The following is a 23,999-nucleotide window of genomic DNA, read 5'->3' as shown; positions in this document are numbered from 1 at the left end:
AAGTTTATTGGTTCATTTTGAAAGATGATGGTATTGAATGCTGAGCTGTTGTTGATAAAGAGCATCCTGATGTATGCATTTTTGCTATCCAGATGTTCCAGAGTTGAATGAAGAGCCAGTGAGATGGCATCTGCCATGGACTTGTTGAGCTGGTAGGCAAATTGGAGTGGATCCAGGCAGGAGTTGATATGTTTCATCACCAAACTCTCAAAATACTCCATCACTGTGAATGTAATTGCTAATGAACAATAGTTATTGAGGCAGGTTACCACATTCTTCTTAGGCACTGGTATAAATGAAACCTGCGTGAACATGGTGGGTACCTCAGACTGCTGAAGCGAGAGGTTCAAGTTCTCAATGGACACTCCAACCAGGTTTTTAGTATTTGGCTAGGTACCCTGTCTGGGCTGGATGCATTTTGCATGTTCACCCTCTAGAAGGCTGCTCACATGTTGGCCTTAGAGACTGAAATCACAGGATCATTGGGGACTGTGGGAGTTCGTGATGGTTCCTCCATGTTTTCATGGTCAAAGTGAGCATAGAAGACATTGAGATTATCTGGAAGCAAATCCCTGTTGTCACCTTTGTGGGTTGATTTAGATGATAGCCTTCAAGTCCAATAAAAATCTTGGTATCTTTCAATGACACTGTCATTGAATTTGTAAATTCGGGAGAGTATAATCCCATTCTTCTTGATCTCTATTCATAGGATGAATCTCCCCATTTTACAAATCAGTCTGGTGAACTTTGCTGCATTTCCACCCCTAAAGTGTATCCTTCCTGAAGTGTGAGAATAGGTATTTCCACAAAACTCTAGCTGCATTCTCCCAGGGCCCTTTTAAACTGCTGTGAGACAGCATTGTTTTTGTAACCAAATCTTCTTACAATAAATGGCAACATATCTTCCTTTCTTAATATTTTGCTGTGGTGCAAGTTAAGCTTAAATGAATTGTGTACACTGACAATGCAGCTCCACCTGAGCATGAACACCACCTAATATTTCACATCAATTGCACGAAGTAAAGTTCCACAAGCGTATGGAGTTGGCCAAGTAGGTAGCGGATGGACTATTTGTGCATGATACTTACGCTGTAGTGGATGGGCTTTATAGCAATGTGTGATAGGTGGCTGCTATTAATGGGTGAAACCTGCGCTTTTGGTAGTTGGTGCTATACCAAAGGATGGAATTTGTGATGGTGCTGATGAGGTTTATATTAGTGCATTAATCTGTACTTAATAATTTATGTGCAGTCTTCGAGAGTCATGGATGTCCTTTGAAGTTCTGAAGTTTCTCTCCTCTGTGCCACTCCGACCCCGCCGTTTGAGCCCTGAAAATGTCTGCGTGCTTGCTTCAACCGCTTTCCCTCCGTACATCCTGAGTGGAAGAGGTTGTTAATTGAGACCGACCTGTCCGGTGGCTGCTGTTGTGAGTGGGAGGGTCTGCAGGCACCGCCTGGTCGGTTCGACTAATAAGGACACGTCTTGGGACAAGTCACAGTCAATGGCAATTGCTGCTCTCGGCCCCAGATATTGCGGTTAAGCACTAGAGCAGCGACTTCGGCGATCCCACTGCTCATCTGGTGTGCTTTTCACATATTGAACAATTCTTCCATAAGGTAAAGCCTCTGTTTGATACATAATGTATGCAGAAGTCTTGTCACGAAGTTGTGCTTTATATATTTAGATGGCAGATTTTAAAATGTGAACTGTCGCTTTACTAACTAGAATGCTTTGCAGCTTATTAAACACGTTTCTGAAGACAAGTTCTGTAATTAAACACTTCCACGAGCTGGCAGTTATATTTTACTGAAGCTATCCTACATATCTATATCCGACTTTATTTATAACACTACATACTCTGCTGTTGATTCTCTCACGCAGTTAGAATTTCCTTTGTCATTGCAATTTTGTTTATCTTTGCTTTGCTTATGTACCAGGTATTATTTGCATTATTTTCAAAATTATTATCTGCAAATTTTTTGTAACTGCGAGAGATTCTGCATCTCCTGCGCCGTCATTTCTGGATGTGTTTAGATTGTTACGAACGGCTTTGGACTAGATGCAACGGCGTAACAGCGGGTCTGGGCTCGAAGAATGTTTTTAAGTTGCGGAGTTGTATATCAGGCGTGTATTTGACGGCAAACTTTGGCAGATCTTACCCTGCTTCTTCCTCGTAGCGCATCTGTGGCTGTCAGTATGGTATCGGGTGAAGGAACGCGCCTATTCACACCTTATGGACGTTAGTATCCAGAAGCTTAGCTTTCGTTCCTTCGGTTATAAAAGTTTCATTGAGAAATCTGCCAGCAGGCTGCCCTGAAAGCGAGCCGGACGCTGAGTCAGGAGAGAGATGCGAGAAAGGGAAGAACTACGAAACTCGATAAAGTGAAAGAATGGAAAAAGAGGTTAAAAAAGTAACAGCGAGAACAAAAATACACTGAAGACGATCCTGGTGAGAACGATTAATGGAGGGGGGGGGCGCAGGGAGGGACATGACTGAGCGAAGGGTGCTCATTTGCCTCCTCTTCAGGGGTCCTGGGACAGCGAGCAAGAAATGAAGGGAATTGTGAGAAGGATCAGAGAAAGTTAAAGCGGTGTGTGTCTGGGCGAGCAGGTGAGCAAAATTCCCCGCGAACAGATTGCGACGTTGAGATTTAGAGATGAATGGAGGCTAGAGCATTCGCCAGGATGGGGCGATGGAGTCGTACAGGGTTTGTTGATACATAGACTGACTGAGCATTGCAGTCCGGAAGCAAATAATTCCCACCCAATTTTGTTCTCCCAACCTGAGCCAACCTGTCCAATTTCCGTCTATTGTTGGCTCTGTCTGTTATACTATGGCAAAAGCTTACTGACAGAGAAGGAAATAGTGATGCACTTCAAGATATACTTGAACTCTTGACTATAGAAGAACACATTGGGTGAATCATAAACTAATTGGATGATATTGGTCGCCTGTTACGCTGAGGGTATACTGGTACACCATGGCATAATAGCATAGCAGTAAATATTGTTAATTCACTACACACAGATACAGCAATGTAATTTGGTGTGCCAGGGTCGTTTGATTTAAAAAAAGTTGCCAGCATGTGGGGGTGTACAAGCATGACATTGTGCACAAGTATGTTGGTATCAGGATATTTTCTTGGGGAATGGTATTCTGGAGATCAGCATTTTCTGGTATGGCAGGGTATGTTAGTAAAAGCATTAGAGTATCAATGTTGATATTAGAAAATAAAGACTATAGGAACTCGGAGCAGTTTGGAAGATTAAGGAGTAATTAGGATATTAGTGGAAGTAACAAGCTGATGAATTGCTGGTTGGGAACTCACAGTTAAGGAAACATTCTAAACTTTGGAATAAGGCCTTTCATGAGTGAAACTTATAACATTTCTGCATAAGAGTGACTGCAACCATCTTTTGGATGAAACATTAAACTGAGGTGGTCCTGCTTTGTTGTATACATGCATTTTAGTAATCAATTTGACAAAGTCCCTCATGGAAGGTTAATCCAGAAAATTAAGATGCACGGGGTCCACGGCTGATAGGCTGTTTGGCTTCAGAATTGGCTTGAGTTTCAAGACAGAGGGTAGTGGCTGAAGAGACTAATTTGAGCTGAAAGTTTGTAGTTAGTGGAATTCTGTGGGGATCTGTGCTGGGACCTCTGTTGTTTGTAATGTATATAAATGGCCTGGATAAAAATGTAGATGTGTGGGTTAGTAAATTTGTGGATGATACCATGATTGGTGGAGTTGTGGATGTGTAGATGGTAAAGAATACAGCACAATATAGATCAGATGCAGATATGGGCTGAGAAATGGCAGATAAAGTTTAACCCAGATAATTGTGAGGTGTTACACCTCAGTAGGGCAAATGCAAGGAGACAGTACACTGCTAAGGCCAAGATCCTCAACAGTGTTGCTGAGCAGAGAGATCTTGGGATCCAAGTTCATTGCTCCTTGAAAGTGGCTACACAGGTCAATAACGTGGTTAAGGCGGCTTATGGAATGCTTGCTTTTATTTGTCGAGGTAATGAGTTCAAAAGTTAAGAGGCTATGTTGCAACTTTATAAAACTGGTTAGATCACATCTGGAGTATTGCATACTGTTCTGGTCACCTCACCATAGGAAGGATGTTAAGCCTTTGTAGAAGGTGCAGAAGAGGTTTTCCAGGATGCTGCCTGGTTTAGAGAGCATTTGCTAGCAGGAGAGGCTGGTTAAACTGATATTTTCCTTCTTCTAGCGTGCCAGAGGCTGAGGGAGATCTGATAGAGGTTTACAAGATTATGAGAGGCATAGAAGGGTGGACAGAGAGTATCTGTTTCCCAGAGTTGAACAGTTAATGAAAGATTGATCTAGTCACTTATTTAGTGATGTCTGTGAGAGCATGCTATGTGCAAGTTAGCTACCACACTACCAACATTATAGTAGCGACTGCATTTCAGAAAAACTTCAAACAAATTGGGATGTGGGAAAAATACTATATTAATGTATGTCTTTTGAATCATTGTTCGAGAGGTTACAAATAATTCAGGTTTCAGGTCCAGAGTCAAGGGTGGGGTCAGCACACAGATTAGCAAACACTGTTCCAGCTGCTCTTGCTTCAGTTCTGACAAGCTGACGGGTTTGATCACGTCCCTGGGAAGGGGCTCAGCTTTTGTAAGTGGCAGCAATCCCTCTAGGCTCAGTGTTCGATGCTAGTTCTTACTTCCTGATCATACTTACTCCACTATATCTCACTGATCAATCCAACTTAAGCCAATTTCATAAAATCTCCTGTCTTCCAAAACAATATTTATTTGATAATCAAAGTTTTCCAGCATGAAACTGACCATTAGAGTGCAAGTGTAGCTACGTTCGCTGTCCTAAACAGACGGTAAATACTGTAACTATAAACTGTGTAGACTCAGCATTCTATTAGTATCTTTAATTTCAGAGCAGGAAGGAGGATGCAATGAAGATGGGAAAAGCAGAGAGCTAGAGAACACCTGCTTCATGATTTTGCATTACAAGTGACCCCCCCCCACCCCCACCCATGTTATGGCTATTTAGGTTACAGAAATTCACCCCTTCTGAAGTCACAAGTCACTGAGATATGGAATGAAGTTCACTCCATTGGAAAATGTGTGAAAAGAAGCAAATAAATCAGCACAAAATTTATTTTTTTCAACTTGTATTTTTTAACAGATGCAAAGATGATGCAGCTTTGTGTTACAGAGAATCAAGATGCAGTATATATTCTAGGAAATTAACCCCCATGAACTCCAAACCCTGCTGCTAAACAAAGAAAACATAGAAACATAGAAAACATAGAAAACCTACAGCACAATACAAGCCCTTCGGCTCACAAAGCTGTGCCGAACATGCCCTTACCTTAGAAATTACCTAGGGTTACCCATAGCCATCTATTTTTCTAAGCTCCATGTACCTATCCAGAAGTCTCTTAAAAGACCCTATTGTATCTGCCACCACCACCATTGCCAGCAGCCCATTCCACGCACTCACCACTCTCTGCGTATTTAAAAAAAAAACAAGCAAAAAAAAAACCTACCCCTGACATCTCCTCCGTACCTACTTCCAAGTACCTTAAAACTGTGCCCTTTCATGATAGCCATTTCAGCCCTGGGAAAAAGCCTCTGACTATCCACATGATCAATGTCTCTCATCATCTTATATACCTCTATCAGGTCACCTCTCATCCTCTGTTGCTCCAAGAAGAAAAAGCCGAGTTCACTCAACCTGTTCTCATAAGGCATGCTCCCCAATCCAGGCAACATCCTTGTAAATCTCCTCTGCACCCTTTCTATGGTTTCCACATCCCCCCTGTGGTGATGACACCAGAAATGAGCACAGTACTGTAAGTGGGGTCTGACCAGGGTCCTATATAGCTGTAACTCAGCTCCTAAACTCAATCCCACGACTGATGAAGGCCAATGCACCATGTGCCACCTTAACCACAGAGTCAATCTGCGTAGCAGCTTTGAGTGGCCTATGAACTTGGACCCTAAGATCCCTCTGATCCTCCACACTGCCAATTGTCTTACCATTAAGACTATATTCTACCATCATATTTGACCTACCAAAATGAACCACTTCACACTTACCTGGATTGAACTCCATCTGCCACTTCTCAGCCCAGTTTTGCATCTTTTCAATGTCCCGCTGTAACCTCTGACAGCCCTCCGCATTATCCACAACACCTCCAATCTTTGTATCATTGGCAAATTTACTCCACTTCTTCTTCTAGGTCATTTATAAAATTTATGAGGAGTAGGGGTCCCAAAACAGATCCCTGAGGCACACCACTAGTCAGCAACCTCCATGCAGAATATGACCTATCTACAACCACTCTTTGCCTTCTGTGGGCAAGCCAGTTCTGGATCTACAAAGCAATGTCCCCTTGGATCCCATGCCTCATTACTTTCTCAATAAGCCTTACATGGGGTACCTTATCAAATGCCTTACTGAAATCCTAGATGGTTATCTTTCTTTAAATATGAACATCGACCTGCTGTCTCTGGTAGGTTTTGTTAAAATAATGTGCATAGTACATTTTCACCATTACCTCTGAATGATTGAACAGACACATAATTTACAATCTGTATAATTTAAAAATAATCCCACCTGCCTCTTGTTGCCATAAACATTATTGGACTATAAATGCAAACCGACTGATCTGCATAAAGTAGCTCAGTTGTCCTTAAAGGAGTTGTAATATTCCTTCAGTGATTTAGTCTAAAGCCAAAAGAATTTTTTTAGCAATCAACATTCATTTTATAGAATTGTGACTCCAAAATTGCATTCCAAAAGTCAACAAGATTTAGAGACTAGTTTGAGAGCAATGGAGAAGCAGAACTCTAGAAAATATTCCTATTTGTCTGTAATATAGAAAAGCTTCTGTTGAGTTCAGAGGTCTAATAAACTTCATAGATCTGTCTATTTTTTTGTCCAAAGCTATGATTAAATTTTCTATATCTGCCCTCTATTAAACAGTGACAAATCAATGAATATTTATAATTTTAAGTATTTCTATTTATACTGTTTTTACCATAGAATGACATTTATGATGACTTAATTCAACATTTTAGTACACTGAGTCAAGATAACCTTTTTATTACAGAAAAATGAAACACTGTTGCCCATTGCAATCTGTTTCAAAGCCCTGCGTACATTTAAACCCAGATTAGGATGGAACGAACAGGCAGGCATTTGACACAGAAGTCTGACTTTCTTCTTTATAATAACTTGTGTCTGACCTGCTGTATCTGGATCTCTCAATGTCTTTCCTTTATGTGGTGGGATTATTTGGGTCACCCACAGCCAGCTTGAATGAAAGTTGGAGGGTGAAAGATTGTGGTCAGTGAGCCCTTGAATCTTGTCAGTCGGGAAGCCTAGAAGGCGTCCCTATAAGAAACATTACTCACAAGTCTGTGTTTTCTTTTGTTGTTAGTCTCTGATAAAGTGGTAATGCTGCACCACAAACACTTCTAAATATGAACAACTCGTGGCAAGGGATATTTCGTTCTGCAGGTTACTGACCTACTGTCCAAAAAGTGGGAGACTGTGCTTGGTGTTTGTTATTCACAGCACTGCAATTATGCTAAGAAGCCAGTTAAGCCACTGAATAAAATATGCAGCAGGCACTGGCCAAGTTAAACAGCAATTTGTTAAATGCTTGGCACTAGTGGTGAACTTAGTGATTTTCACATTGAACAAAGACTGAAGGCTCCGAGGGTTACATAAACTGAAATAGTTGGAGATCAGCATAAAATCTCTTACTAACTCTTCCTTCAGTTAGTCCTGACGAAGGGTCTCGGCCTGAAATGTCGACTGTACCTCTTCCTAGAGATGCTGCCTGGCCTGCTGTGTTCACCAGCAACTTTGATGTGTGTTGCTAGATCTTATTGAGTTCCATATAACTTCTGAAATAAAAACATAAGATGCTGGAAACACTCAACAGGTCAGGCAGCATCTGTAGAAAGACAAACAGCGTTACTGTTTCAGGCCCAAGACCTTACGTTCTGATAGGTAATATTTCAAAACGTATCAAGAAAACATTGACCTGTTTGAAAGGTGACCAAGACCTTCAGAGTTCCTGTATTCTTTTTAAGTCCCATTTTATACTGCATAACAAGTTACCATATACACTCAGTGGCCACTTTATTAGGTACAGGAGGTACCTGATAAAGTAGCCACTGAGTGTATGTTCATGGTCTTCTGCTGCCGTAGCCCATTCACTTCAAAGTTTGACAAAGTGCATTCAGTGATGCTCCTCTGCACATGACTTTTGAAATGCATGGTTACCTAACAAACCAACCTAATAAAGTGGGCACTGAGTGTACGTATCACCACAGAGAAGCAACGTGAGATAAAGTGCATTTGCAAATGGCAGTGGTATTATTGTGTCTTTTGGTGAAAACTGGTTGAAGGGGTGAACAAAGACAGTATAGCTGCATTTAAAAAGGCATACACTTTGCCCATTCTTTTAGATTTGATGTTATATGTTTATATTGTGTGTATATGTATATTCAGATTTGTTTATGCAATGGATGTGCACATGTTCTGTTCATATGCATGTGAACAAATTTGTCAGACTGAAAACTTACATGGAACTTACAATTATTTGAGCTTTTTATTGGTGAATTTTTCCTATGTGTATGTACACAAGTATGTATGATTGTGTGAATTTGCATATGTATGTGAGTGGATCTTGCTCTATGTACTCAAAACTTCGGTGATTTCTGTTTCTCTGCAGATACCTTGACATTTGCTCACATGAATTGAAGAAGAAATGAACCACACAACAACTTGGATTATCTACCTTTGGATGACAGTTGTGATTCACTTAATCAAAGGGAAGCTTGCTCACAATCAAGCAGGTATGACCAACAGACTTGCTAACCCTACAATTGGAATGTGTTTGTTCTTTTTATCTGCTGTGTTCCTAACAATTATTATGCAATCCTGTTACTTGTCCTCAACACACAGCGCAAAAATCTGTGCAGTTTTCAAAAAATTATTTACTCAGGAAGAAATAAAGGTAAATTCTTGCTGTTAATTTCTTCAAGATTGAACCTAGGTATAGAATTCTTGGAGCTGTTAAGAATCAAAGCTGATTCCCAAATGACGTACAGTGGATTTTAGCTTTACATCAGTGTTAAGATTACTTGTGGTGACTGCACTTAAGCATGAGATGTTAGCTTCAGTTCATCAGATAACTTTTTATCATTCTCAGTAGATGTCAGTCACAAAGATGTAAGACAGTAAATATGATTTGGAGCAGGCAGGAGAGAATATGTATGGAACACATTGATAGTGATATGTAGGTGCAGTTTGGAACACTTTGATCGTGATATGAAGGTGCAGTTTTGGTCACCTATCTACAGGAAAGAAATCAATAAGATTGAAAGAGTGCAGAGAAAATTTACAAGGATTTTGCTGGAACTTGAGGGCCTGAGTTATAGGGAGAGGTTAAAAAGGTTAGGACTTTATTCCTTGTATTGTAGGAGAAAGGAGAGGTTTGATAAAGGTATACAAAACTATGAATATATTAATAGGGTAAATGCAAACAGGCTTTTTTCCCACTGAAGTTGGGTGAAATTAGAACTGGAGGTCATGGGTTAAGGGTGAAAGCTGAAGTGTTTAAGGGGAACATGAGGAGGACTTCACTGAGAGGGTGGTAAAAGTGTGGAATGAGCCACCAGCAGAAGTGATGGATGCAGGTTCCTTTTCAACATTTAAAAGAAGCCAAGCAACTTAACATATTCCAGAAGGAGTTAAGTAATATTTTCATGGCTTGAGGTCAGGTGACATAGCGAGAACGTTGGAACAGGGGACAGAATTTGGATGTTATGTCATGATCATATTGAATAGTGCAGCAGGTTCAAAGGATTGATTGGTCTGCTTCTGCTCCTATTCTCAACGTTGTTACTCTATTTAGTGTAGACACTCTGACACAAATTGATTTCTGCCCCTGACTCTAGCACAGTATAAAATTTAATCATACCTTCATAAGAATTCTCACGTAGGACATATAGAGAGAACAGAAGAGAGGGCAGAATAAAAAAAACTTGCATGATAAGTGGAAAATATATGAGAGGAAGACACGTTAAAAGATTAAGAAAACCACTAAGAAAATCAGATGATAGGATATAAAAATTGAGATAATAAGTATCAAAAATTAGGGAAGAGTGAAATCAGAATCAGAAGCATGATTATTATGTCATGAAATTTGTTGTTTTGCAACAATGCAATACTGTATACATAGTGCAAAAGAGAGAGCAAGGATAGTGAAGTAGAGTTCATGGACCCTTCAGAAGTCTGTGGTGCAGGGGAAGAAGCTGTTCCTAAAATGTTGACTGTGCACCTTCAGGCTCCTGTACCACCTCCTTGATCGATGTGATGAGAAGGGGGCATGTCCTGGATGGTCAGGGTCCTTTATGATGGAAGACATCTTCGTGAAACATCTGCAGAAAGAGCTTTATTAGATTAGTTGCTCTGAATCAGGCTCCATAAATGTAATGTGTAGAGTTCCTTGTATAGGGTAGCCACAACAAGGTATGTTTCCAACTTTCAACTTATCAAGCATGGCCTGGGTTCAGTGCATTTTGAAGCTAGTCTATACTTGCAATCTGAGGTCACAGGTCTCTTGATTGGGATTTGACTATGAATCAGCAGTGTTATCAGATGGTCCAAAGGGCTTTCTCCATTCAGTTTAGCTGAAAAGGATTCACTCTAACAGGAGTGATGACTCCCTTATGTATGAATGCACACAGTGGCAGTCCAAGCTTGAAAAACATAAATGGAATGGACAGTGAATATTCATCAAACGGTTATTTATGTAGACTGACGACTTAGTCTATGCACAAGATGCAGTTGTTTCATTGACACACACTGACAAATAAATCTTGTGAACAAGTAATAATTTGTGCTTCTGGAAAATGCTAATATAATGAGAACCAATTTTATGTTTCAAATGAAAGTGAATATTGTCCTTAAATAAAACACTTCATTGTTTGACGCAGCTTGTGTCGCTGCTATTCATTTGCATGTGGCTTTCTGCCCAGGAGTTTCCACAAAGCAAATATCAGATTATAGCCATGAGGGTGGGTTGGATAGGTGAGCATGTGAGGGCACTTCAACAAGTGGTCAGGCTTTGTCCTATAGGGATGGGTTAATCACTCGGAGTGTTTCATTCACAATTTTTGACCAATAATTTGAGAGGGCCTTCAATGCACGAGTGTGGTCAGATGAAAAATGTGGGCGATATCTTCCAAGCAAGCTCAGCTTCAGGGTTCCTAATATCCAGAATTCTTTTACTACTTACCTTCATGAAGGAATAATTTACAGCAGCCAACTAATCTACAGCAGGTATTCGATAAAGAAATCGAGAGATACAAGGACTCGGGGCTACAGTACTATAGTGGTTAGCGCGATGCTGTTACAGCTCGGGGCTTCGGAGTTTAATCCCGACGTCCTCTGTAAGGGTTAAATCAAAGTTATCAGGGGTTGCTGGGGTGGCGCAGCCAGAAGAGCCCACCCTGCACTATGTCACTAAATAAATAAATAAGATGTTTCATAAATGCCCTATCTTTGATCAAATCTTCTGTCACGTACCCAATGTCGTGAGAAGTTATTTGACATTAGAATGTCAGTTGTAGACATCGTCATCAATCACAATGAGATGGTCTATCACCAAAAAGTGGAAGAGCTCGAGGCCTGGTGCCAGGTAAATAACCTCTTCCTCATTGTCAACAAGACAACGAAGATGGTTTCTGACTTCAGAAGAACTTGTAACACTCACAGCCCTCTTTACATCAGTTGCACAGCAGTGGAAACTGCTGGCAGTTTCAGACTATTGGGAGTGCACATCCCACACACTCTCGTGGTTCCAGAATACATGCTACACAATCAAGCAAGCTCACCAATGCCTCTCCTTTCTGAGGAGGCAAAAGAGAGAAAAACTATGCACATCAATACTCACGACCTTCTACAGATGCGCAATAGAGAGTATCCTAACATGTTGCTTCACTACATGGTACGGAAACTGCATTGTGGCAAACTGGAAAGTTCTACAATGGGTAGTAAAAACTGCCCAATGTATCACCAGCATCAACCTATGCACCATCAAGGACATATATATGGTGAAGTGCTGGTAAGGGGTCAGTAACATCATGAAGGATCTGTTGGACCTTTCTCATGTACCATTTATCCCACTCCCATCAGGGAGGAGTATATGTAGCATCCATGCTAGAACCACCAGACTCAAAAATGGTTATTTATCCAAGCAGTAAGGCTGATAACCCATCCAACTATTAACCCTCCTCTCCACATGCCGCACCACTACTGCTTTATCATTTCCTGTCAGTTATTGTATGTACAGCCCAGTGTCATTTTATGGACATACAATCAATCCATGTTTATAAGCTATCTAATGTATTTCTATTTATTCTTTTTTTATTGTGGTGTTCTTTATGTTACTGTATTCTTACACTGCATTAGATCGGGAACAACTATTATTTTGTTTTCTTTTACATTTCTGTGCTGGAAATGACATTAAACAATCTTGAATCTTGACTGCTATGTGAACGTTATTGGGGCATTTTACGCTGTTACATTCACTCGTAAATGTCTTGTGAATTCCTTGTAAATTGGACAGACTGGTGAAGATGAATGCTGGATGATCATAAATTGCTTTTCTTGGATTATTTGCTATTGAAGAATAAGTTTGTTGTCTGAAATACAGAAGTATATCTCTTCATTTTTACTACACATTATTGAAGCAGCAGAACAAAGGCAAGTTGAAATTGTCAGAAACAAAATTTTAAAAGATGTGTATAACTACCAGGTGATTGCAGAAAAAGAATGCAGCAGTTCTGTTATGGATTCTTCTTCTCAGCTGATGCAATTGTTTTTAATTAAATCCTGCACTCAGAACGTAATGTTGTTTGTGATTGGAAATGAAAGGTGGAAGCCTAGGCAGGAAGACCTAAATGTCTTGGAGGAATGCTGAACCTCCTAGCTCTCACAGAATTTATAAATTAAATTATATATTATAAATAAATCTCATAGTCTTCTCTGGCCACCACAGCATTTCAAACTGTTAAGACCCCAGTAATGCCCAATGATAATATGGTGTGTGCCAGTCAGCCTCTGGGCCCTGGAATCTCACTCGCAAATGCTTCGATGGATCCCCAACCTGATGCCTCAACTTCCTGTGCCAGTGCATCTTGCACTTCGAGCTCCAGCCAACTCTATTCTATGGACTAGACAAAGATCGCCTTCCTCATCCCCCTTGGCTGGTCTTGCTCTGACCTGAGCCATCACTAACTGGAACAATATAGAACCCATCTGACACAAATATGAGGATTTCACTGCTGATATGCACCAGGTTTTCAACCATCTGGGAAGTGGAAGTGAAGCTTGGTACTCAGTTCAGGCCCATCATGGTGAACTGTGGCTGGAATGCAGAGGTGTTGCTGGCCCATTATTATCATGAGTGCTTGAAAGATGAGCTGTCTATCTGGGAGATGCCTCACCAATCTCAAAAACTTCATCACTCTGGATCTACATATTATTATGATTATGAGGACACGCAGTCCCCTTTTATTGTCATTTAGTAACACATGCATTAAAAAATGATAAAAATGTTTTTCCAGAATGATATCATGAAAACACATGACAAACTGATTTAAAAACTAACAAAAACCACATAATTATAACATATAGTTACAGCAGTGCAAAGCAATACTGTAATTTGATAAGAACAGACCATGGCAGAGTAAAAATCTCAGAGTCTCTCGAAAGTCCTATCATCTCATGCAGACGGTAAACCTCCAGCGCCGCCAACTTGCTGATGCAGCATCCCGGAAGCAGCTGACCACAGTCCGAGTCCAAGTCCGTCCGAAAAACTCCGAGCCTCCGACCAGCTCTCCGATACCGATGCACCATGCACCATCTCTGCCGAGTGTTTCGACCCCAGCCCCGGCAACAGGCGATACGCAAAGCCGAGGATTTGGGGCCTTCGTCTCTGGAGATTCTCGATCGCACAGTGGCAGCGAAGCAGGCATTCCAGAAGTTACTCCAGATGTTCCTCTGTGCTTCATGGCTGTCCCCATCAAATCTGGATTGATGCACGGCCCCTAGTTACACATATCGATATTCATTTGGAAAGGCCGCGTGCGCTGCGTTGTGCCGCCATCTTCTCCTCCCTCCGCACTCTGTCTTGTGGAAAAGACTCTCCAACCACGCCCTCAGTTCTGGGTTCCAGAACTATTTCAGTTTGCAGGATCCTCATCACCAATGCATAAAGAACCCAGGCAGTTAGGGACAGCTTCCTTAACCATACACCGTGCCCCCCCCCCCCCAAGAGCACAAGCATTGGTGGAGAAACAACTTGTGTGCCTACTGCGGAGCAGCACTCCACCAGTGCATCAAGGATGGAACCTTCAAGTAGAGATGAGGGGTCTCCTATCTGGCAAGATCTCCCAGGCCCCTCATTCTTGCACTATAACCGATCTCACTCTCTCTGTTCTCCTCCACACTCTATTGGATCTACACACACAGGAGGCTGTGGTGGATACTGGTGCAGCAGGCAACTTTCTGGATTGGAATCTATCTGTGCAACATTGGACCATCACCCCACCATTACTGGACATTCCTCGGGGACTGGGACAGTCAGAGCATGCACACCACCTGTGCATATGAGAGTCAGAGATCACCGCAAGTCTATCCAATTTCTCCTGATAGATTCACCAAACACTCCTATTATCCTGGGTTACTCCTGTCTCTCCAGTTATGACCTTCACTTCACCTTGTTATCTGGTGTACCACTGAGTTGGGTACTCATCTGCCTGATCACCTGCTAACTTCAGAAATACTGTACGTGGAGATCGAGGAACCTTCAACTTCACCAAACTCTGACAGGAATATCATGACTTAGCCATTGCCTTAAGTAAAAGGAAAACCAGGAGCTGGCTGCCTCGCAGACCATACGACTGTGCAATTAACCTCATCCCAGACACCACCCCTCTCCAAGGCCATCTGTCTCTGTCTGTGTCTCTTCTTCCCCCCACCCGCCGAGACCCAAGCCATGAATGACTACATTACTGAAACGCCACAGCATGGCTATATTCACCCATCTTAGTTCCCAGCTCGTAAAGGATTCTTTGTCAAAAAGAAAGATAAGACAATAAGACCATAAGATATGGGAGCAGATTAGGCCATTTGGCCCATCAAGTCTGTTTCACCATGTCATCATGGCTGATCCACTTTTCCTCCCTGCCTCAACCTCCTGACTTCTTCCTGTATCCTTCATGCCTTGACCAATCAAGAATCTATCAACCTCTACCTTGAATATACATAAAGTCTTGGCCCCTCCACGGCTGCCTGCGGCAAAGTATTCCACAGATCCACCACCCTCTGGCTAAAGAAATTCCTCCTTATCTCCATTCTAAAAGGACGTTCCTCTATTCTGAGGCTGCGTCCTCTGGTCTTAGACTCTCTCACCATAGGAAACATTCTCTCCACATCTTTCACCATTTGATAGGTTTCAATTAGGTCACCCCTCATTCTTCTGAATTCTAGTGAATGCAGGAGCCGTCAGACGCTGCTCATTTGACAAACCATTCAATCCTAGAATCATTTTTGTGAACCTTCTTTGAACCCTCTCCAGTTTCAGCACATCCTTTCTAAGATAAGGGGCCAAAACCTGCTCACAGTACTCCAAGTGAGGCCTCACCAGTGCTTCATAAAGTTTCAACATTACATCCTTGCTTTTAGATTCTAGTCCTCTTGAAGTGAACGCCTGCATTGCATTTGCCTTCCTCACCACAGACTCAACCTGCAAGTTAACCTTTAGGGAATCCTGCACTATGTCCCTTTGCATCTCAGTTTTTTGTATATTCCCTCCATTTAGAAAATAGTAAACCCTTTCATTTCATCTTGTACATGACCATACACTTCCCGACACTGTATTCCATTTGCCATTTCTTTGCCCATTCTCCTAATCTGTCCAAGTCCTCCTGTAGCCTCTCTACTTCCTCAAAACTACCTGCCCCCAAGCTATCTTCATACCGTCTGCAACCTTTTCAACAAAGCCATCAATTACATAATCTAAATCATTGACATAAAATGTAAAAAGAATTGGTCCCAGCACAGAGCCCTGTGGAACACCACTAATTGCTGGCAACCAGTCTGAAAAGTCTCCCTTTATCTATGCTAGAATCTTCCTTGTAATACTATAGGCTTGTAGCTTGTCAAGCAGCCTTTTGTGTGGCCCCTTGTCAAGCCCTAAAAATTCAAATACACAACATCAACTGATTCTCCTTTATCTATCCTGCTCATTACTTCTTCAAAGAATTCCAACAGATTTGTCAGGCGAGATTTTCCCTTGAAACCATACTGATTATGGCCTATTTTATCATGTGCCTCTAAGTACCCTGAGACCTCAACCTTAATAATCAACTTCTCAACCACTGAGGTCAGACTAAGTGGCCTATAGAATCCTTTCTTCTGCCTCTATCCCTTCTTGAAGAGTTGACTGACATTTGCAAATTTCCGGTCTTATGGAACCATGCCAGAATCTGTTGATTCTTGAAAGATCATTACTAATGCCTCCACAGTCTCTTCAGATACCTCTTTCAGAACTCTGTGGTCTACACCATCCGGTCCAGGTGACTTAGCTACCTTCAGACCTTTCAGTTTCCCAAGAACCTTCTCTGCAGTTATGGTAATTTCACACACTTCGTGCCGCCTGACAACTGGAACTTTCACCATACTGCTGATATCTTCCACAATGAAGACTGATGCAAAATACTTATTCAGTTCATCTACTATTTTTTTGTCCTCTGTTAATGCCTCTTCAGCATTGTTTTCAAGTGGTCCAGTATCCACTCCTGCCTCTCTTTTACACTTTATGTATCTGAAGAAACTTTTGGTATCCTCTTTAATATTATTGGCTAGCTTACTTGCATTTCCATCTTTACCTTAATGACTTCTTAGTTGCCTTCTGTTTGTTTTTAAAAGCTTCCTAATCCTCTAACTTCCCACTAATCTTTGCTCTATATATTCTCTCTCTTTGACTTTTATGTTGGTTTTGATTTCTATTGTTAGCCAATAATTATGTCATCTTCCCTTTAGAATACTTCTTCCTCTTTGGGATGTATATATTGCTTCCAGAAATTACAGCCATTGCTGCTCTGTTGTCATCCCTGCCAGTGTTCTTTTCCAATCAATTCTGGCCAACTCCTCTCTCATGCCTCTGTAATTCCATTTACTCCAATGTGGTACTGATACATCTGACTTTAGCTTCTCCTTCTCAAATCTCAGCGTGAATTCGATCATATTATAATCATTTTCCCATAAGGGTTCCTTTACCTTAAGCTCTGTAATCAATTCTGGTTCAATGAATAACATCCAATCCAGAATAGCTGATCCTTTAGTGGGCTCAACCGTGAGCTGTTCTAAAAAGCCATATCATAGGCACTCTAGAAACTCCCCCTCGTGTATTCTAGCACAAACCTGATTTTCCCAATCTACCTCTATATTGAAGTTCCCCATGACTTTTGTAACATTGCCCTTTTGGCATGTATTTTCTATCTCCTCAAAGATGGAGATCCTTGTCCTGGCATTGACTACCATGGACTCAACAAAATCACTTAAAAGCCACAACCATCTCCCCTTAATTCAAAACACTTCATGGGGCCCAAATCTTCACCAAGCTGGATCTACAGAGCACATGCAATCTGATCCACAACCACTGGGAGATGAGTGAAAGTTGGCATTCATAACATCGACTGGTCACGAGGAATACTTGATAATGCCTTTTGGACTATCCAACAGTCTAGCCATTTTCCAAGCCTTCATTAACAAGATCTTCTGAGACATGCTACACCAGAAAGGTGTTCACCTACCTCAACAACCTCAACAACATCCTTATCTTTTCCAAGAACCCCCAAGTCAACAACCGTCATGTCTGTTCAGTCCTTCAGCGTCTTCTCAAAAAACAATTGTACTGCAAGTTAGTAAAATGTCAGTTCCACACTCATGTCATTTCCTTCCTGGGTTACTTCCTTTCATTCCAAGGCAGAAAGTGTACGCTGTCATTGAATGACCGCAAACAAGCTGCCTCAAACAGCTATAGCACTTCTTGGGCTTTTCCAATTTCTACCACAATCTCATCAGGCACTACCACAAAATTGCCACTCTTCTCACTTTCCTCACCAAATCACTTACCTCACTGTTAGCCCAGTCTGCTGCCATAGACTATACTTTTGAGGAGGTCAAGAGATGCTTCACCACCACTCCCATTCTCTGCCATCCAAACCCCTTTGGACTTTTATGATGGAGGTAGGTCCATCTGATGTGGGCTACCAGGGTTATCCTCTCCCAGCAAGGACTGGATGGAAGTCACACCCTTGTGCCTTCTTTTTGTGCAAATTCATCCCTACACAGTGCTGTTATGGAACTGGAGACAGGGAGTTACTCACTATTAAATGGACCTTAGAGGAATGGAGACATTGACTGATGTGAAGTACCAAGCCCTTCCTGATCTGGACAGACCACCAGAACCTCATACCCATACCTTCAACTCAATCCATATCAGGTTTGCTGGGCCCTCTCCTTCAGGCAATTCAATTTCACCATCTACTACTGACCCAGTTCCAAGAAAACAAGGTGGAAGCCCTATTATGATAGTTTGACCCATCTGAAACAGGGACTGAACCTGAGTCCATCATTCCATCCTCTTAGATCCTCTCCCCAATCATCTGTGACCTTGAGTACCGGACCCTCTGCCACAGATATGTCACCTTATGAAGTGCTATATAGCTACCAACCCCATTATTTGCACAGAGAAGAGGGTCCCATCAACCAGGGCCCTGGTTCACCACTACCAGAGCGCTTGAGGGCATGAAGGACCATTCTAGCTGCCAACTGCACCAACTGACAACCATCTCTGGTGCCCAGCCTGTCTACTCCGGCCTGGGAACTGTGGCTGGCCCTCTGCACAACTCCTGCAAGTTCTCGCTCCAGTTCATTGGTCCCTTCAAGATCACCCATCACATCAACTCACTTACTGTCTCCAGCTGCCACCATCCCTCAGGATCACACCTACCTTCCACATGTCCTGTCTCAAGCCTGTTGTCCATGGACCACCCAACCCACCTGAGCCTGCACCTCTGGAATCAAGGATGACGGAATATGGTCCAGTGTACATGGTTCGTCAGTTGAACAATTCACATCGCCGTTTACGGGGTGTGCTGTACCTGATCAACTGAGAACAGTATGGCCTGGACGAGAGGTGTTGGGTGTCATCCAGTTACATCCTGGATCCGTCGCTCAATGAGGAATTCCACTAGACCCATCCAGATTATCCTGAGCCATGGGGGACCGGCCATGAGAGGGGAGGTCCTGTCAAGCCTGCAAATGCAAGCATCCTCCAGTTTCCACCCAGTTAATAGGAGTCACTTGCCGCTCATTTCAAACTCATCACCCGCTGCCTATTTAACTCTCGTTCTCATCCACAGTCATTGTTCACTCATCAAACCACCCGGCCTCAACCAGTTGTTCCTAGCTTTCACTTCTCCTGCCTAAAGTTTACCTTGTTGCCTGTTGTGTTTAGTCTCTGTTCTGTCATGTTTTATGTCCCTTCTGGCTTGTTGTTTTGCAATCTATTAATAAAGTTATTGTCCACTGCTGAATTGTCAATGCTGCTCTGTTTTTGGCTCAAGCATCCTCTACATTTTCTGACACAAACTTCAAAATTTTCCAATAATATCAGACCTGAAGTTGTGGTAAACATATGTATGTACTGAACTGCTGTGATAGGATATAGGTACACCAGCAGAACGGTCAGAAAGGTAATATGTTTGGAGAAAAAGTTGGAGAGACGAAAATAAACTTAAAGGCACAGATCTAAAGAGTATGCAGGGACAGGAGAACCTGGGAGACCAGGACCTTTGAAGGTGGTAGAGTAGTGAGCAAACTCTATGGAATCTTAGGCTTCAGCTAAAATGATATTTTTCAAATATAGGGGAATTATGCTGAATCATTGGCAGAAGCGCTGGCTAGAGTTGGAGTACAGCACAAGGTCTGGTCACTACACTTCAGAAAAGGTATGAAAGTCCTGCAGCAGGTGCAGAGTAGGATAACTAGAGTATCTTGGGTTGAAGGAATTTAACTACAAGATTAGACTACAGATGCTGCAACTGTACTACTTGGAGCTAAGAAATTTGAGGGAAAATATGATTGAGGTGTACAGAATTATGGCAATTTTAGATGAGACAGACAAAAGAAAAGCTGTTCCCATTACTAATAGCAGGGACTATAGAACACAGATTTTCAAACTGGGCAGGAGATGTGGAAGCTTTTCATACAACCTGTGGCAAATATCTTGTTCTTACTCCCCAGAAAGGTAGTGGAGGTGGAAACATTCAGTAGTTTCTAAATTAAACTGGATCAGCATCTGAAGGAAACAAATTTGACGGGTAGCAGGCATTGAGATGGGAAATAGGAATGACCGAATGTTCCACGGAGCCAGCATGACCATACAAAATGGATAGCTGGCTTCTGAAGTGCAGGATCTCCTGGATGTGTTGAATTGGTATTGCTGACCTACTTTAAATGTATCATAGGAACTGTGATTAAAATCTGTATCAGCTTGTCTGTAGCATGTCAATGTGTTGTATTTATATCAAGATCTTTTAAACCTTTGCACAGCAAAATTCAGCAGTCCTTTTGTTAGTAGTCAATAGTTTGGTTAATCAAGGGATTTCCAATATATTTGTAATACAATCCCTTCAATAAATGCATTTCTAAGTAGGGTTGCAATTAATTACTGTGAGTACCGGATTCCTCTGGGACGATTCACAGCATGAATCCATGTGCACAACTGAAACAAAAACAAATGGAAAAATCATAATATGCCTGTCCATTTTTGAAGAAACTACTAGGAAATATTTACACATTAAGGGCTCAAATGAAAGGGTTAGGAAAAAGTTAGTGATGGGATTAAATTTTTTTTTAGCCGAAGAAATAGAATATTGGACTGTATGTTTGGGGCAAAGCTCTGAACTACATAGCTTTAAAAGACAACATAACTTTTGGAGAAAAGGAATTAAGGGAAATGATTGAAGAGACCAAATTAGCGAAGCAGGGCGGATTTGATGAATGAAACACTATTATTTGTCACATTCTTTTCATAACATCTTCCCCTCACTCACCCTCGTGTCACCAGATGAATAATCCATTTAGATGGCACACTGAAATAGAACTAATTTCAAAAATGGTGGCTATAAAATGCTGTGGGTATCCTAAAAGTGTTGCATATAAATTTACCAAATTGCTGAAGATACTTTATAAGCTGTAGTTCATGGTCCCTGGGATGTGCTGACCTAGTTGTTAATTCATTTTAAACAACCCCTCAAAATAACTATTTCGACACTCCTGCAGAGAGAAAGAGCTTTTCAAGTATTACCAAGAAGAGGTGAAGAAGCTGACCTGCAGAAATTGACTTCAAAAAACTGAAGAAATTAGCTGCTGGAAGCCTGTTGAACTTCAGAACCTGTATGCCAGCCGTACAGGTGGTAACAGAAGCAGATAACTGAATGGCCAGTCTTCTCTCCATTCAATTAAATCATGGCAGATCCACATCCACTTCTTACTGTACTCTTTATTTAACTTGATTTTTATGCTTATTTAGGTTGGAGGTTATTGTTAAGCCTCTGTTCAATCTTTTAATGATGTGATTATTTTAAGACACGGGACCAGGAATGCAAATCTTTTTCTCAGGTTTATGTTACTGACAACTTTCAGTCTAATACAACTTCTTCCTATGCTTTTGTTCACAGATGACTTATGCCCTACCATTCAGTCAGAGGGACTGCATCATGACCTTTCAGGTAAATACCAAATTATTGAGGGTCCTTCAAATAACTGCTTCACCTTAGGAAAAATAACACTTTATTTGTTTCTCTATTTCTGTTACTCCTAACAATTCTGTGCATTTCTTTTTACACAAAAAGAAAATTATCTGGCAATTCAAATTAAGCAATACATATAACACTAAAGTGTAAACATATACCAAAACTACTCGTGGCTAATAAGGGGCTGATGTTAACCTAACATATCCATTAGGAAACTGTAAGTTGGGATGCAGTGTTGGTTTTATACCAGATTCAGATTTTCTCCACATCAGAGCAAATGCACAACTGTATTGCATTGTTTGCAATGAAACCCCTTCCTTAGGGGTTAAAATTGCTGCCAAATTTTATCTTCCAGCCAACCCACTCTTTATTAGGTTAGGGCTTTGCTGGAAAACAAGAATTAACAGTCAATATTAATTGTCCTTGAAAAATATTGGTGAATCTCTTTCTTGAACTACGGTAATTCTGGAACAAGTTCTCCCACGGTATCGTTGGATAGGAAACTGGAGGATATAGACTCGGTGACAATGAAGATACAATGATACATTTCCAAGTCTGGATGACAGTGACTAAGAGAAGAGGTGGCGTTATTGTCATTTGCTTGCTGCCTTGTTCTAGGTGATGGAAATTGTTGGTTTGGGAAGTGGTAGCAGCCCAGACAAATAATGGCAAATGGTAGACACTGCAGCCACTATGTTCAGATGGTAGAGGAAATGATTGTTAAGGTTGTTAGATGGTGATGGAATGAAGTGAGCTGCTTTGTTCTAGATGGTGTCAAGCTTACCGAGAGTAGTTGAAATTGTAGTGATCCAGGCAAACTGAGAATACTCCATAACAGTCCAGACTTGTGTCTCACAGATAGAGGAAAGATTTTGGGCTCTCAGAATATGTGTCTTGCCACTCAGGATATCTACTCTCTCACCTGCTCTTGCAACTGATCCAATTGAGTTTCTGGTCAGTGGTCACCTCTTCAGATGTTGGGGGATTTGACGATTTCTTCCCCAATGAATGACAAAGGGAAGTACTTAGAATTTCTTGTTGAGATTGTAGCTCAAATGTCGTTTTCCAGTTTGTAACCCATGTCTGAATATGCACCTGGATTGCTTCTTTCTTAATAATTATAAACAAAATTGACATTGTGCAATCATTAGCTAAAATTACCACAATGGAAATAAAGACTTGACAGTGCCTTAAGAGATTCTTGTCCAGGCAAGGGTGTGGCTAAATTGGATATATGCCTATGAACTGCAACTATCCATTTGAGTTACAACCAATTGGTGGAGATTGTTTGCAGTTTTAACGGGAAGCTTGAATGTTACACTTGGTCAAAATGGTGCCATGATATCAAAGGCAGTTTTTTCTCATTTCACCTTTGGAATTCAGCACTTCAAGTTTGGCCAAGGATGTGATGAGATCAAAAGTCAAATGATTCAGGCAAAACCTGAATCAGAATGGTCATCATTGAACACATATTGGAGAGAGAGTGTCACTTGAGAGCATTTTCAACAATATCTTGCATCTCTTTGCCAGTGATTGATAGTTGAGTGATGGGCCTGCGCATGTAATTTTTAAGCACAATCGCAACAACTGGCGTATTCTACATTCTAAATGAAACCAGGCTGGTCTAGCAACAATATGTAGAGTGGGGGATATGGCAGGACATTTAGCTACAGATTTTTCAGATGTACATTCTGTCTCCTCATCCTCAATTCTCCTCACCAATGCCCAGCTGCCAGATTTTCCTCTACTCCCTTCTTCCTGAACCTTTCATGACCAATCTGATTGTAACCTCATTCTCGTCACCCTCAGATCTTTTTAATTTCTTTCCAAATCTCCCACACTCCACATTTCCTATCACCTGTTCCTATCATCTGCTCCTCAATTTGCCATCATTCACTCCTCAATCTTTATACACAATTCTACTAGTAGGGCTCTTCTTGGGAGTCTGTGCCAACAGAATCACAATATCCTACATTGTTTCCATTTTTTATTCTCCTCACACTTTCATCAAATCCTTCCTTTACCCCCAAGATTTGACCTCTTACTTACCCACTAAGGACAATTTACAGTGACAGTTAAC

General features: G+C 41.4%; 1 protein-coding gene across 2 annotated transcripts in view; it reads left to right on the top strand.

Moving 5' to 3' along the window:
- The first annotated feature begins 1,485 nt into the window (after positions 1 to 1,485).
- Positions 1,486 to 23,999, top strand: part of col19a1 (collagen type XIX alpha 1 chain) — a 374,732-nt gene continuing 352,218 nt past the window's right edge. Inside the window, exons 1-3 of one of the 2 annotated variants that reach the window (XM_072250470.1) lie at positions 1,486 to 1,616; positions 8,752 to 8,875; positions 21,845 to 21,895. In XM_072250470.1, the coding sequence (XP_072106571.1) occupies positions 8,788 to 8,875; positions 21,845 to 21,895 (139 nt within the window). In that variant the 5' untranslated portion in view covers positions 1,486 to 1,616; positions 8,752 to 8,787. Of the gene's footprint in view, positions 1,617 to 2,182; positions 2,450 to 8,751; positions 8,876 to 21,844; positions 21,896 to 23,999 lie in introns of those variants that run through there. The other variant, XM_072250475.1, reaches the window with a different exon arrangement.

This window comes from Mobula birostris, chromosome 2 (genome assembly GCF_030028105.1).
Source record: "Mobula birostris isolate sMobBir1 chromosome 2, sMobBir1.hap1, whole genome shotgun sequence".
Lineage (NCBI taxonomy): Eukaryota > Metazoa > Chordata > Chondrichthyes > Myliobatiformes > Myliobatidae > Mobula > Mobula birostris.
Note: the sequence above shows the minus strand (reverse complement) of the source record. Positions and strands in the feature narration are given on the sequence as shown.